The following is a 14,595-nucleotide window of genomic DNA, read 5'->3' as shown; positions in this document are numbered from 1 at the left end:
TTTAAGTGGGAAATAATGCAAGGTGTCTTCTGGCTTCAAAATTTAACTTGAATGATTTTTATTCGTGCTATGGAACTAAAAAAACTGAAACTACTTTGATCTTGAATTTACAACGGTACAACGGTAATAACAACAACAACAACAACAACAACAACAACAACAACAATAACATTCTTTTAGAATCCTGCACCTTGGACGGAAGCTGGAAAAAAGACAATTGCTGAACTTGGACTTGAAATCCAGGTAGGTAGGTTGGTTCATCCCCAACTAAGTAAAAAAGCCAATCGCATCGCTTCTAGTTCAAGACCCACCCGTACGGAACCGAAATATTCGAGCGATTTCATACGATGCCAATGGCACTTAATTTTCGTTTAACACATTAAGTGCCGTCAAATTTTTAAATATTTTTTGATTTCAAATGCGCGTCCAAACTCCAATCATTTAAACAGGGTCGCTGTGCTCCTAGGTAGTACACCTACAAAACCGAACAAATTGAGCGATCTCATCTCATGCCAGTGGCACTTAATGAGTTTAAGTTAATTTCAAATAAGAATTACCTTAAGGGAACCAATTTCGGCGAGAACTAATTTTTAATACTTTGGCGAATCGCTGCCTCTCCAAAATTTGAAAAATTACATTAAATTTCAAAACATACACCCTTCGCTAAAATAAGTTCACGTTAAAATTACCCATTTTTCGTAAATTTGTCATCTTACAAAATAGTCTTTTTTACACTACCAAAATTAGTTCTCGTCAAGTTTTTTTTCATTTTTGCTGCTCGCTTGGATTTACCCCCGACTACAGTAGGTATGTTAGATATAGGCATTTAGAACAATGGTATACTATTTGCATATTCAGTACCCTGACGGTTATTTGGAAGCTCAAGCTAAAAAGGAGATGGAAAAAAACGCAAATAAAGGAAAACGGAAACGAAAAAATGACGAAGAGAGTGCTGATTCTGGGACAGGTTTGAGTTGCTACCCCGTGATTTATAACAACAAGAGTCTTATGGCTTTTTATGAGTACCACCAACATGAAATTGAAATTTAATACAATGTAAATAAGACCACTTTAGTTTGCTTTAGTACCGCAATGAATCATCAATATTGTAAAATGAAAGCGTACGATAGTTTACTAAATATCTTTTTGTCTCGTTTATCTTCAGTTTCAACTGAAGATCAAGACAAGAAATCAAAGAAAGTGAAAGCCGATTACAAAGTATCGAGTGAACACATGAAGCTCATTAAGAGTGACCAACTGAATGAGAAAACCTGGTTGGAACTGGTTAAGAATGTCGCAAATCATCGTGTATGTTGCTTATTGTTCTATTGTTATATTGTTCTAGAGTTCCTATAGATTAACCCGTTCGTTCGTTCCGGTTATCAGATCCGAAAAGGTCTTGGAAAGAGAAGTTTCTTGAGATTTTCTCAAAATGTTATCATTAGTTTTTCCAGACTTTTTTTACATGCGTATCAGTACTACCGTGAGTGTGTCGAAAATAGTTTCCTGAAAGAAAGTTTGATCGGTCTATGGAACCGGAAATATGTTCTCAGTCTCCGTTTTTTCATAATTCCGTGACATTTTTTTACAGATTTTTTACATTTAATTTAATGATTTGACTTTTTAGATTTGATTACACATTTTTTTACATTTTTTATAAGAACATAAGGTTTTTGATGTCCAAAATATCAAAGTCTATTTCAAATTAGCTGGCAGTATTTTTTCAAACCTTACTAACCTTTGATAGAATTCGAATGTTAAGTAGCGATTTTTTTAAGTCAACCAGGGCAAAGTTTTAAGCTGTATTTTTTGATTAAATGAATATTTTTTTAATTTTTTTTCGCATTTATGACGTTCTAAGATTGAAAAGTTTGTGATACAAAAATGAAGATCGTAGCATTATTCTACAAGAAGTTGCTTTTCTTCTTCTTCATTTTTCATGTTCGTTTAATTCCATTTTTTGAATTTTTTTCTTCTAATTTGAAATAGACTTTAAGAACAAGTTAAGAATATTTCAAGACTTTTCGAACTCTAAACATTCGATTTCCTAGGAAAATGAATAAAAATGCTCACGAAACGGTAAATATAAAAACATTTTAAGGCTTTCATTTTGAAAAGTTTTTATAAAAAAACTTGTATACGGTTTTATTGCATAAACTACTTGTTCATTCATGACCTTTTGATAAATAAAATGGATTGACATATGCTTGCTGTCGGATCGCAAATCTGTTTGTACTTTAATTTAGGCGATGAACGATAGTTAAAGTTATCAGACTAATTCTCTTTTGTAATCTCTACTTCTTAAAATAATAAAAAATCTGTAAAATCTCTCTCGACAACTTCTGTGGAACAATTTGCAAGGGACCTTTCGATTACTCTGCAAAATAATTTTTATTTGTTGTTTCAGCAATTTCTTCAAGAAATCGAAGATCGTTTTTTATGCATTTGCTGTCAAGAAGTTGTCCACCAGCCTGTAACCATCGAGTGCGGTCATTCCACCTGCAAGGTACTTATCTTTGAGTTTGAAAGAAATCTGTTTTCAAATTCAGTTGGGGTAGAATATGTGGATCACTTGTGTCTGTTCTCTAAAAAATGATCCGAATCGGTTAAAATTTTGTGCACTTGATACATGGATGAATATTATTGGGTTATTTTTGGACCTACCTCCGGGTACCCCGGTGGAGGTCCTATAAATTAACCGATGTCCGTTCGTCCGTCCGTTCGTCCGTTCGTCCGTCTGTTACCAGCTTTTCTCAGGATTGGCTCATTAGTTTTTTCTGATTTTTGGCGCAATGATGCAAAATGGCAATGTCCAAAATGTGACGGAGCCCGATTTTTTTAATATGCCGGAAAAACTGTTTTTTTTGGCATTTTCTGGAGAATTTATCAATAGTTTTTTCAGATTTTTTGCTCAAAGATGTGTATTAACAATGCCCAAAACATGGCCGAGTCCGATTTTTGACAACAATTTTTTTCCGGCCGAAAATGCCGGAAATATGCCGGAAATCGCCGTTTTTCTGGATTTTCATTGGACTTTTTCCTTATAATTGGTTGTTGTTCATTCAAAAACATTATTAATAGCAATGCTAACCATCAAGCATGTTTCAATTTTCAATAAAATTGATTTTCGAAGCCGGAACTATTGAAAAATCGTCGGAACAACCTATTTTCGCCGGAAAGACAGTATTTCTTGAATTTCTCGAGCTGTACTTTATATTTTTTTATGAAATTTTGCACACTGATGCAAAATGACAATACCTAAAATGTGACAGAGCCCGATTGTCGAAAAACATTTCTTTCCGGCCGAAAATGCCGGAATTATGCCGGAAAAACCGGATTTTTGACATTTTCTCGAATTTTCATTCGTATTTTTTTCTATTTTTTTGCAGAGAGATGCGTTTTCGAAATGCTCAAAACATGGCCGAGTTCGATTTTTGAGAAAAAATTGTTTGCAGATTTTCATTGGATTTTTTCGTTTTATGTCTTTGTTTTTTTCAGACAAAAAAATTATTTATAAGAATGTCCACGATTAAGCATGGTTCAATTTTCAATGAAACTGATTTTGGTACAGGAACTTTCCAAAAATCGCCAGAACAGCCGAGAATCGCCGGATTTTTTGAATTTCTCGAGTTGTTCTTGTATTATTCTGCATTTTCATACTATTGTTGTCATTTTTCAATTGTCTTATTACATCACTCTTCAGGTAGGTCCATTCAGCATGTAGCTTGTTCATTTTATTTTAACTTTCTCGGGCTTTTAGACGAGTTTTGTTGTCAAAATGATGTATTCATACAGTAATTTCAAACAAAATAAAGAACAACTTTTGTCAATTATAATTTGACAGCATAAGAGGAGCGCCGACTTATATTTTTCAAGGGGATTTAAAGTAGGAGGGGTCAAAAATTTCACTTTCTTAACGTTTAAAGATTTTTTTTTAAATTTTTTTTCATGCTGATTCCGTATTTGAAATCTGTTTTAGGAAAAACGCCAAAAAAAACCCACTTTTGAAATTTTCCATTTTAAATATACCTTAAGGATATTTTTTTTTCTGTTATGCCAATTATCCTTGAGTCTGAAAATTGCAGTGCAGTCTAAATGTGCCAAAAGTCATTAACTTTGTGCACAAAGGCGTACAAGTATGAGACTTTGCACAATTGTAGTTTAGGGGTCAAAAGTGGATTTACATCTCAGACCCAAAAAATTGGCACCTGTTTGTGTATTTTACAGACCAGAACAGGTTCCCAGGCTAAAATGAATTTTTTTTTCTCCAAAGTATGTCATATTACATACCGTTGGAAAGCAATTTTCATGCTCGTTTAGAAAAACATTACAACCCATATCTGAAAATGAAGCCAAAAATAGTTATTGCGGAAGGCTTTTTGAAAAATGCAGAAAATGACGCAATTGCTGACGTCAGCAAAAACTCCAGGACCACCCAAAGACGTTTATTTTTATTTTTTATTTTGGGTCTGAGATTTAAATCCATTTTTTGACCCCTAAACTACAATTGTGCAAAGTCTCATGCTTGTACGCTTTTGTGCACAATTTTTACACAATTAGACCGTACAATGAAAAAATTTGATGAAGAGGAAAATGAAGACTTTTGCAAAGAGGAGTATTTCAACTTTGAAGAGCTTGTTTTCAACGAAGAAAAAATATTTTTTATTTTTTTTGCTGTAGATGGTGTATCTTTTACCGAACTAATTTGTCTCAAAATCTTGAAAATATGTGCTTTTTGACCAACTTTTCATCCCAATTTTTCATAGAAAAACAGCCATAACTTTTGATGCATTAATTTAGAAAATTTTTCCGAAAAATTTCAAACAGTTAAATTCTTTGCGGAAAGTTTGAAAACACTTCGAAACAAAAAGCTTAATTACCCATTAAAACTTAGCACTTTTTATAGAAGAAGGGAATGCAACATATTATTAACGTCTTTTTAAAGTTCATAGCGTCATTTTTGCTATTAATTTCTTAATTTCTTAAGGGATTTTATTAAAAAGCAATTTATAAAGGCAATTCTTTGTTAAAAGTGTTAAAGAACCTAAAACTAAATTTTATGTTCAAATACTAAAATCAATTTTTCGACTATGGTCAGAGCCCTTAAGGGAATAAATTTAAATTCGTGATTTTCGACAAATCCGCGAAATTGAACTCCGCGAAACACGAATATTCTTATGAAATTTTCAACATCTGGAAGGTTTAGATTATGGATTGCTTGATCGCGTTTGAAAATTTGCATGGATCAGTCGCAAGCTAGCACCAAATTCGAGATATGCGGCAAATTCCTCCGATGCTACTCGGAAAATATAACAAATCTGGTGCAAATGGTGGGGATCATGAGCTAGCTTGAAGTTATTTAAACAAATATAAGCAAACCCTATTTTAGCCTAATTAGGCCTAATTCACATAAAATTACAACTTAAACATGACTTCTTGCTAATTCCTACTTACCTGAACATACTGGATAAAGATTACACTCATCTTCATAGTTTTTAGGACCTCAAAACAAGATTTTCAATGTGTAAAATTGCAAAATACGCCTGGTTGGCACACAAAGTGAAGTTTCCAACCCAAATCGTAAATATGATACAAAATACCTTACAGAAACTTAACCAAGTTGTTTGACCTATCCCGGTGGAGGTCCTATAAATTAACCCATGTTCGTTAGTTTGTTTGTTCGTTAGTTACCAGCTTTTCTCGAGATTGGCTCATTCAAATTTCTGATTTTTGGCACAAAGGTGCATGACTATAAACCCTCAAATGTGACGGAGCCCGATTTTCGAAAAAAAAAACAAAAAAAGGCTAAAAAACGGGGAGTTTTTTCTGAATTCTTGCACGAAAGCAGGGTGTCATCGTAGGTAACTCAAAAAACGCATGTTTATCTATAAGAATCGCTACTAATTTTTTTTGATGAGATGGATGTTTTTTTGTGTTTAGAAATGAAATTTTCGTTCTAGACTTGTTTTTATAGAAGAATGGGCCAATTTTGATATTTTCTTAAGCACGTTACCAATTACTTAGTTATTTAGCTTTTTTCGAGATTGGCTCTTTCATTCTTTATGGTTTTTTGCACAAAGATGCATTACTATAAGCCCTCGAAAGTGACAGAGCCCGATTTTCGGGAAAAAAATTGGGGGTAAATTTCTGCCAAAACACAGCTAAAAAGGGTTTTTTAGACTTTTTGAAATATTGGATCATTGTTTTTTTTAATTTTTTGCATGAAAGTAGGTAAAAGATGGCTCAAGCAGATTTTTCCAAAAAAAAAATTTTCGCCTCAAAAAACGCATCTTTATCTATAAGAAATACTATTAATAAGCATACATCAATGTTTTTAGCCAAATTACTCAATTTTTTGATGAGATAGATGTTTCTTTTGCTCACGAAGTCTTGAATATGAGACAATATTTGTGTTTGAGCATGAAATTTTAGTTCCTAAACGTGTTTTTTATAAAAAACAAACGACGCATTTTAATATATCGTCACTATTTGTGTTCTGAATGATCGTTTCTTTTTTTTTCAATTTCTTTTTTGCTTGATAATATTTCACTCACAAATATCTTTTCAACGAGCACAAAATCGCAACTTGATTCAAATTCTATCAAAAGTTACAGCCATTTTGTCTCCAGCTGCAAATTATTTTGAGACAGACTTTAGATATCAATTATATGTGTTAAATGCATAACCAGGTAGGTCCATAAAAGTATCGCTTGTTCTAGTTGATGTTTGCATCATATATGCATCACCATATTTGCATCTTCTAAGTACGAATTAAATTAAGTACGTCTGTTTTGTACATGTTTGTGCTGCTACTAGAGACATTGACAGTGCTTTGACTGTTGTCGGTTGGTGTCTGTTGTCTGGCGGCCAATAGTCAATTTGAGGACAGTACACGATTATGAAAGTTACTGAAAAGGTATAAGGGACTTAACTGTTTTAGTTTCTTTATGGTCTTTGAGTTTGCTTTTGAGAAAATTCAGTAAAAGTTCAGTCACCAAAATAAACAAACAAAAAGAAAAACAATCATCATTTTAGTGTGTAAAAACACTCTTTAAAGTTGGTGCATATACAGAAATCACACTAAAAGTAATATCAGAAAAGCATAAAGAAATTCAAATTGCCAAAGAAATCCAGCAAAACAAACCAAAAAACAACCAAAATCTACACATGAAAGTTCCTCCACAACTTGTCCTCCTTGAATTCGAAATTTGCTTTGTTATAAGATTAGTTTTTGCAATCCGGCGCAGTCCTCGTTTTAGGGGATTGTCGGGTAGAGCGACAATTTTCTTAAGCTATACGGGTAAGGGCAGTTGAACCCGACTAGGGATGCGGCACATCAAAGGTCATTTATCATTGGAAAGCTTTAGCGTGGGCGGCCGCCTTCGGATTATCAGATAAGATGGAAACAGGCTTTTACTAGGTTAAAGGGGAACTAAACATTTTTTGAAGTCATGCTTTTTTGTCTCCAAGAACTACACAACACAGTATAACTTCGAAAAATATAATTTTCACTCTCAATGTCTTTCCTATTTTGTATAAAACCTTCTTTAAAAAACGTATAATTTGTTTAAAATGAACCTCCACTTTACACATGTTTGTGACGTCATATCGTTCATATTTTCTATGAATTTTGTGTATGTTCATCGACTTTAAAGCTTGATATTTCGTGAACAAGAAATAATAGGAAGATAGTAAAATCATTTTTGATTTCAGGAAGGATTCAGTTTTACGTGGACTAAATTTGGGGTTTTCAGCTTATTCCAATACAAAGTTCAATTTTTTCAATCGACTCTAAAATAATTTTCACTCACTTGTTTTCGAAAGTTCAAACATAGTTTTACTCCACTCAAAAATGGCTTTTTAATGAATTCTGTCTCTTGGTTAAACCATTTGTGGATAAAAAGTTATGGGCTGCACTAAAAAAGTTAAAGGTTCTCTATCAACTAAAAGTAAGAGCTTTCCAATTACTTTCTGAACGTGTTTACGTCAACAGATGGCTCGACCTATTCCCCTAACAAAATACGCATTGCTTTAAAAAGATTAGATTTTCTGTAAACATAAAGAGCTATATCTTTTGATAGAGAAGTTTTTAGAGAAAAATATTTTCAGAGGTCATTCCTTGGAAGTATGTGATGTGATTTAGAGATTGTCAAAAAAATGTTTAGTTCCCCTTTAAGGTGGTTCTCCTAAAAAGGGTTTCGGGTAGCCGCCGAATATGGTAAGGTATGATAAAGGAGGGGGTTTATGGTTGGCGGAGGAGCGGAATTGGCCCTTTTTTCAGACGGAGTGGCCGAAATTGACGATAAGTTAGACGCAATTTCGGACATTGGGCCCTATGACGGAGACGGAAAATTGGAGAATCTTAGTGCGGAAAAACGAAATTTAGCAAAAGGTTTCCGGAATTTCGGAATCGGTAAAAAATCTTCAAGATTCGAGGAATTTTCGACAAAAATTTTGTAGTTCAAAGGAATATTCGGTGTCAGGATTTTGGTCCTTTTTAAGACGGTGTGACTGAAATTGGAGAAAAAATTGGCAGAATTTCGGAACCGGGTACTCCTGAAACCCCCCTCATAAAACGATTTCAAATCTGGAATCATCACGCAAAATTCCTGGTTGACTTGAAAAAGGGCTTTTTGGACCTACCCCGGTTGAGGTCCTATAATGAGGTCTGTCCGTTTGTTCATCCGTTCGTTCTTTATGAGCTCTTCTCCAGATTGGCTCATTCAATTTTGCACAATGAATCAAAATGTTAAACCCTCGAATGTGACGGAAAATGAGTTTTTTGAGATTTCCTCGAGTTTGAATTATTAAATGTTTCTGATTTTTTGCATATAGACAGAGCACCATTATAGGGAAGAAATGGTTTTCGTAAAAAAAAATTTTCAGCACAGAAAATGAATTTCTAGCTGTAAGAATCACTATTTTATAGCATAGATGAATGTTCTTACCTAAATCACTCATTTTCTCCATGAGATGGATGTGTTTTGCTATTGAAATTTGCACCTTTACAGTCACATGGGGGTTTAGGTTTGAAATTTTGAGTTGCTAAAATGGTTTTTATGAGAACTTGGCCAAATTCTTAATTTATTTATGAGCACATTGGAAAAAAAATTTTTACTGGCCTGAAGAACTTAAAAATTGTCATATTCCGCTGAAATATTGGATGAATTTCTACTTGAAGGTCTACTTTTCATCATTTGGAAATGTTTTTTTCAACTTTTTTATAAGCACATGCTTGTAAATTTGGCCAAAATATGCTCAAAAATGTGTGTTTTTCTCGAGGTATTATCATTCAAAAAATGAATTTCTAGATGAAAGAATCACTATTTACAAGCATAGATCAATATTCTTCTATCTTATAAATAAACAAATTACCTTTTTACCCAAACAAACCTTATTATTTTTTGTTTTGACCAGATATGTCTTGTGTTTCATTGTTTTAATGTTCATTGATTAGTTTTGATAACCAGGTAGGTCCATAAAAGTATCATTTGTCTTTCTACAGAGGACTGGGTACAAAGTGGGTTTCAAACCAGCAGGAGGTTTGAAATTTTGAGTTGCTAAAATGGTTTTTATGAGAACTGGGCCAAATTCTTAATTTATTTATGAGCACATTGGAAAAAAAAAACATTTTTACTTGGCCTGAAGAGCTTAAAAATTGTCATATTCCGCTGAAACACAGTGTACTTTTTGATTGGGTGAATTTCTACAGGTCTACTTTTCATTATTTGGAAATTTTGTTTTTTGGACCTACCTGGAGGTCCTATTAATTAACCTGTGTTCGTCCGTCCGTCCGTCCGTCTGTTACCAACTTTTCTCGGGAATGAATCATAGGAATCTTTTGATTTTTGGTACAAAGGTGCAAAATGGTGGTGGGCAAAATGTGACGGAGCTCGATTTTCTAAAAAAAAATTTTTGGGCAAATTTGGGCCAAAAAACGGGGTTTTTTGGACTTTGTGAAAAATTGGATCATTAATTTTTTCTGATTTTTTGCATGAAAGTAGGGTACCATCATAGGTAAAAGACGACTGAAGCAGATTTTTGCAAAAAAAATTTGTTGGCTCAAAAAACGCATGTTTATCTATAAGAATCACTTGTAATAAGCATACATCAATGTTCTTAGTCAAATTACTCAATTTTTATATGAGAAAGATGTTTTTTTTTGCTCACGAGGCCTTACTGTTGAAGAGTATGTGTGTTTAGACAGGAAATTTGGGTTGCTTGGCGTGTTTTTTATAAAAAAACTGGCCAAATTCGATATTTTTTTATAAGCACATTATCAATTACTTAGGTATTAGCTTTTCTAGAGATTGGCTCTTTCATTCTTTATTGCACAAACATGCATAGCTATAAACCCTCGAATGTAACGGAGCCCGATTTTCGAAAGAAAATGTTTTTTGGCAAATTTGGGCCAAAAAACGGCTAAAAAAAGGGTTTTTTGGACTTTGTGAAAAATTGGATCATTAATTTTTTCTGATTTTTTGCATGAAAGTAGGTAAAAGATGGCTGAAGCAGATTTTTGTAAGTATCTATAAGAATCACTATTAATAAGCATACATCAATGTTCTTAGCCAAATTACTCAATTTTTTGATGAGATAGATGTTTGTTTTTGCTCACAAAGTCTTGAATATGAAAGAATATTTCAAGAGCATGAAATTTTGGTTTCTAAACGTTTTTTTTATAAGAAACAAACGACTAATTTTAATAGATCGTCACTATTTGTGTTCTGAATGATTGTTTAATGGTCACGTCACGTAGATATCAATTATAAATGTGTTAAATGCATAACCAGGTAGGTCCATAAAAGTATCACTTGTTTTCAACTTTTTTATAAGCACATGCTTGGAAATTTGGCCAAAATATGCTCAAAAATGTGTGTTTTTCTCGAGGTTTTATCATTATCATTCAAAAAATGAATTTCTAGCTATGAAAGAATCACTATTTACAAGCATAGATCAATATTCTTCTATCTTATAAATAAACAAATTACCTTAACCCAAAGAAACCTTATTATTTTTTATTTTGACCAGTTATGTCTTATCATGGAGGTATAAAGAAAAACAGGAGTTGAATTTGTCGGTAATTGTTCGTTAAAGTCTTTTGATTTCTTTTATGAAATATATCAAAAGAAAATACTAAGCTCACCTGACAAAATACGACTTTTTAGTAGAACTCAAGATTTCTCTGAACAAAAGCATACATATCCTGTTTCTGTATACCTCCATGGTCTTTGTGTTTCATAGTTTTGATAACCAGGTTTGTCCATAAAAGTATCACTTGTTTTGTTGTTTTTTAATGGTTTTTAAAGTCAATCAGTGATAAACCTTGGGCTTTATCTTTTAATTAGATGAATTTTCTCAACTTCAGTTGAGCTAGAATCTGACAATGTATGTATGTGTGTGTATGTATGTGTGTCTGTCCGAAAACTTTGGGGCAGGCTGGAGACTTCAAAAATGATCGGATTTGGCTGAAATTTGGCACATTTGTTCCTTGGGTGAATATCTGGGGGTGTTTTCTTTCATTTTTTGAAAATTTTCATTTTTAAAAGCGTGGTCACGAGTTTTTGCCAAAACGAGGCTAAAACTTTGGGGCAGGCTGGAGACTTCAAAAATAGTCGGATTTTGTTGAAATTTGGCACACTTGTTCCTTGGGTGAATATCTGGGGGTGTTTTTTTCATTTTTTGAAAATTTTCATTTTTAAGGGCGTGGTCACGAGTTTTCGCCAAAACTTTGGGGCAGGCTGGAGACTTAAACAATGGTCAGATTTGGTTGAAATTTGGCACACTTGTTCCTTGGGTGAATATCTGGGGGCGGTTCATTCATTTTTTTGAAAATTTTCGTTTTTAAGGGCGTGGTCACGAGTTTTCGCCAAAACGAGGCTAAAACTTTGGGGCAGGCTGGAGACTTCAAAAATGGTCAGATTTGGCCAAAATTTGGCACACTTGATACTTGGGTGAATCCCTGGGGGTGGTTTTTTCTTTTTTCAAAATTTAAGGACGTGGTCACGAGTTTTCGCCAAAACAAGGCTAAAACTTTGAGGCAGGCTGGAGACTTCAAAAATGGTCAGATTTGGCTGAAATTTGGCACACATGATCCTTGGGCGAATCCCTGTGGGTGTTTTTTAATTCTTTTAAAATTTCCATTTTAAGGGCGTGTTCATGAGTTTTTAGTTGAAATTGGTTACAATTTTACAATTGGGCCTTCGAATGATTTAAAAACACTGAAGTTGAGCCCAGTGCGGTTAGCACGTTCGACAGTTTCATGTTAATGATCAAAGAATCACTCGTGTGAAAATGATAACAAGAAGCCCATAGGGCGTATTTTTTTCTTGTTTTCGTGTTTTTGAAATTTACCTGTAAATGCTTGAAAACCAAGGGTCAAAAAACTTTTTTAACTTTAACATTTTCCTAAGCGGCGATGCCATTTTGATTCCATGATAAATAAGCGGTGAAAACATTTAGGACTCCAATGATAACCCAATAGTAGATCAATTTTCACGCGTTTAATGTTAATCTTCACTGAGCTTCTTAAAAAGTGCTAGCGAAAGGTATATTTAAATTGAAAAAGTACGCATGCGCGGACTTCTAATGGTGGAATGTAAATTGCTTTACAGGCGGTAAACCAGAAACATAAAAAATAAAATGGATAAAAAAAGTATACAGTCTGGATATATGCTATTTTCAGTTATGTTTTGTCAAAATCCATTGGTTTGCCATAAATCAATTTGAAAATTCGCCACAAGCAAAAAGTTGATTTCACAAAAACCATAGTCCCTCTGCTGACAAATCGTGAAAAACGTACACGTCCATCACGCACACAATTGTTGACGTAATTGTTGTCCAAGGTCCGCCAATAACAATTATTAAATGGTCAAATTTATGCGAACCAGAAAATTTCGACAACTCCAGTTTCAATCATGCACAGTCCATGTTATCTCCCATGTTGACATATAATTTTGACCCTAACTAATAGAGTTACAATTCCATCCAATCCGTCGATCATACCACACCATGCACCATACTTGAAAAACTTTTTCTTGACTTGTATTTATGTACCATCTCTTTCAAGTCACTCACTAAAAATAAAGTCTAAAAAGTTTTTTTAAATTAAGAACATAAGTAGAAGAAAGCAGCTTGAGAAATAGAGTTATCACTCATATATAACTTGAGCAAAGACTACAAGATTTGACAAATGTTGAAAAGAAGGCTTGAAAGCAAAATTCACTACAAAATATGCTTTATTTCAAAGTCTCTTGATCATGTAAGAAAGTATGATGCAACCTCAGACAAAAACACTACACAGACAGAAAGACGGACGGAAAGTTGCAAATGAAAGGCCCTATCGCTAGCGCTGGGCCAATTATAGCACAGTTATTGAAGAAATTGAATTTTTTTTTCTTCTTCGTTTTTGGTCTTCATTTTAAGTTTTTTTATATTATTTCTTTTTTGATAATGTTCCACTCCTGTTTATCTTTTTGACAAGCACAAAACTACATTTCAATTCGATCACCGTGTGATCCAGAAAAAACTATAATGATTTGATGGCTAACTGTATCCGAAATGTATTGAGACAGACTTTTTCCTTTGCCCTTAAATCTTTACCACAATCGGAATGATACTAATTTTATTTGAGTATTAAAAAAATGATAACCGAATTAGGAGGGTTTATAAATTTGTTCTTCTGTTTATCTTTTAGCCTTGCTTGCAAAGGGCTTTCAAAGCGGAATTACGGTCTTGTCCTTCTTGTCGTTTTGGTTTGGAAAAAGATTTTAAAATGAGCGTCAATCAAGAGTTGTATGTTGTTTTGAAAACGCTGTTTCCTGGTTACGATGCTGGCCGATAACTATCTCTACAAAAGTATTTGATCATATGATTTGATGGAACTTAAGTATTTTAGATTTACAGTCGAAACACCCTGCTTTGCAGTTGATATCATTCATTTATACACGCGGTACCAGTCGATTAATGGAAACACGAGACACGAGGCACAGTGATGATTATAATGTTATAAATTTTCAAGGGACATTTGTAAAAGATATATTTCAATGTTATTTTCTAAGAAAGTGAGTGAGACATAAAAATTTTGAAACAATAATGCGCTAACGGAATAAATTCATTTTCAAAATTAAATCCACGAGAAATTCTCAAGACCAGATTTTTGGAGTAAAATAAGTTGTAAGTATATTTTTAGCGTTCAAATTGCCAGTTTCAACAAATTTTTGTCGAACTTTTTTCATTTGCTTTGATTCGCAAAATTAATCTGAAGAGCTTTCTTATTAAAAAAAATTAATCGGATTGATTTAGGATAATCTACACCTCATCTGAAATTGTTTTCAAAGAAGTTTGGGTTGTTTGTTCATGCTGGCAGTCAGTACGAAAGAAATCTTGCTGTCTCCTTTCACAGGTTGTATTTCAAAGGAGTCTGCTAAATCACGTGCCCTAGTGCCTTAACTTTTTTTACGTGCCTCTAGTGCCCTAGTGCCTTAAAATTTTACGTGCCCTAGTGCCCTAAAATTTTCACGTGCCCTAAAATTGTCACGTGCCCTAAAATTTTCACGTGCCCTAAAACTTTCACTTGCCCTAAAATTTCCACTT

The 14,595-nt window shown here is 33.5% G+C and overlaps 1 protein-coding gene across 1 annotated transcript in view; it reads left to right on the top strand.

Annotated features, from left to right (window-relative positions):
• Positions 1–14,130, top strand: part of LOC136805466 (E3 ubiquitin-protein ligase UHRF1-like) — a 29,813-nt gene extending 15,683 nt beyond the window's left edge. The window contains exons 17-21 of the mRNA XM_067062039.1: positions 181–243; positions 859–967; positions 1,166–1,308; positions 2,408–2,506; positions 13,697–14,130. Of these exons, the coding sequence (XP_066918140.1) occupies positions 181–243; positions 859–967; positions 1,166–1,308; positions 2,408–2,506; positions 13,697–13,843 (561 nt within the window). The 3' untranslated portion in view covers positions 13,844–14,130. The remainder of the gene's footprint in view (positions 1–180; positions 244–858; positions 968–1,165; positions 1,309–2,407; positions 2,507–13,696) is intronic.
• Positions 14,131–14,595: the final 465 nt, after the last annotated feature.

Source organism: Clytia hemisphaerica, unplaced genomic scaffold (assembly GCF_902728285.1).
Source record: "Clytia hemisphaerica strain Z4C2 unplaced genomic scaffold, Clytia hemisphaerica genome assembly, whole genome shotgun sequence".
Taxonomy (NCBI): domain Eukaryota; kingdom Metazoa; phylum Cnidaria; class Hydrozoa; order Leptothecata; family Clytiidae; genus Clytia; species Clytia hemisphaerica.
Note: the sequence above shows the minus strand (reverse complement) of the source record. Positions and strands in the feature narration are given on the sequence as shown.